Here is a 1,953-nt window from a genome sequence, read left to right as displayed (position 1 = left end):
TAGTATCAAATTCCAGCTGCGCGTGGGCTTTTCAGCTGTAAGCGTTGTGTCCAACCCTCGGGCATATGCTGGCGCATGGTTTAGCTGTGCATGGAACTACTCCCTCCGTCCCAAAATTCTTCTTAGATTTGCCTAGATACGGATGTATCTAATATTAAAACGTGACTTGATACATCCGTATTTAGATAAATCTAAGACAAGAATTTTGGGACGGGGGGAACTTTGGAAGCTGGTCTGTGTGAGACTTTGTTGGGCCAACTCCAGGATTTGTACTGAACCATGTAGCTGGCGATTTGCTCAGCACTAATATGTACTCCCTCCGTTTCAATAGTACAAAGTTGAGTCATCTATTTTGAAACGGAGGGAGTAACTACGTAACGGAATGCACGGAGTGTTCCTTTCAGAAAACAAACAACAGTTTGGACACAGCCATGCCTTGCCAAGAAGCGACACAAGATTCACCCAATAGCAATAGCCAATAGATAATAGATAGAGATACAAGTAGATGAAGAAGAAGAAGAAGAAGAAGAAGAGGGACGAACCGAGCTGGTCGAGCTCGATGACATGTGGATCCACGCCAATCCGCTTGAAGAGACCCTTGACCTCCATTGAATACCTGCGGTATAGTGTAAGCACCAGCACATATGACGAAGGAAACCAACGAGTGGCTCGCATGAATTCGTCGCAGAAAAAAAATCGTGGAACGAATTGGTTGCGTTGGAGTTCAGGTGAGGTTCTTACGAGCACCACGACTTGGAGTAGATGACGACGGGGTTGTCGGCGAGCGTTTTCTTGACAGAATCCTCCATCCGCGAGCCGAAGGAGGAGTCCGGCGAGGAAGAGGATGACGAGGCCCTGGCAGCGACGGCCCTGGCGCGGCGCGCGGCGAGAGCGAGGCGAGGGAAAGGTATGGACCGGGGGCACCAAGGGAGGCCGAGGTTAGTCGCGGGGAGGCGGCAGAGGGTCGGGCACGGCGGCGGCATTTGCTGCGACGGGACGATGAAATCGCGATGGGGATGGCGATGGCGATGTCGAGGCTCCCTGGTACCTCTCCTCTCAACACTTCACCACCACGACTCTCTTTCTTGTTCTGCGTGAAGAAAGGGACGCAATCCCAAGCCACAGGCCCAATAATGTCGACCCAGTTCGGAATGTGTGTGTTTGATCGCCGACCGAACCGGCCCACTTTGCTCGCGGTTCTGGTTTCGCTGCGATTTTTCAATTGCGTGTGTTTGCTCAAAAAAATTAAAAAAGTTGTCTTATTTAGAGAAATAAAAAATAGTATGTATCTTGTTTCGCTGACGATGTTTGCTGATGAACATGGTTGCTGTGATGGATTCCCCCTCCGGCAAAAAATCGAAAAAAATTCAGATTTGATCGGCGTGGAACAGGAAGGTGGTGTTTTTAAGGTTTTCTAAAGAATATAAAGGTAGGGGGGCTGAGAGGCAGTGGATTGGAGGGCCAGAGCCACTATTGCTCCCGCGGGGAAGGTGGTGTTTTTAAGGTTTTCTAAAGAATATAAAGGTAGGGGGGCCGACAGCGACGACGGGAGGTTCATCCTGAACTTCTCCGCCGACGTGGACAAACGCTTTGTGTTGAAGGCACAACCGTGGCACCATAAACGGGATGGGATCGTCTTCGCCGAGTTCGACGGCAAGGGTAACCCGGCGGAGGTGGATCTTGGAACCATGGCTATTTGGGCCCAGGTTCGTGATCTACCGTTTGAACTTAAAACTGAAGATGTGGGTTCGTCTCTAGGGGGGCAAATTGGGGAGGTGATAACCGTCTCACACCAGAATCACATGATAGTAGAAAAGTTTTTGCGTGTTCGTGTGAAAGTCCCGCTACACGAGCCAATCAAGAGTAGAGTAGAATTCACTCCTCTAGGCAGCAAAGAAAAACGTTACTTTGATGTTAGTTATGAAAAGTTGCCGTCATATTGTGAGTGTTGTG

General features: G+C 49.6%; 1 protein-coding gene across 1 annotated transcript in view; it reads right to left on the bottom strand.

Moving 5' to 3' along the window:
- The window catches only part of LOC123162676 (monothiol glutaredoxin-S10), a 23,334-nt gene extending 22,222 nt beyond the window's left edge, over positions 1 to 1,112 (bottom strand). The window contains exons 1-2 of the mRNA XM_044580455.1: positions 742 to 1,112; positions 543 to 616 (exon numbers count right to left, since the gene is read on the bottom strand). Coding sequence (XP_044436390.1) covers positions 543 to 616; positions 742 to 983 — 316 coding nt within the window. The 5' untranslated portion in view covers positions 984 to 1,112. The remainder of the gene's footprint in view (positions 1 to 542; positions 617 to 741) is intronic.
- Between the last annotated feature and the right edge of the window lie 841 nt (positions 1,113 to 1,953).

Source organism: Triticum aestivum, chromosome 7B (assembly GCF_018294505.1).
Source record: "Triticum aestivum cultivar Chinese Spring chromosome 7B, IWGSC CS RefSeq v2.1, whole genome shotgun sequence".
Classification (NCBI taxonomy): Eukaryota; Viridiplantae; Streptophyta; class Magnoliopsida; order Poales; family Poaceae; genus Triticum; species Triticum aestivum.
This window is presented reverse-complemented; position numbering and strand designations above follow the sequence as displayed.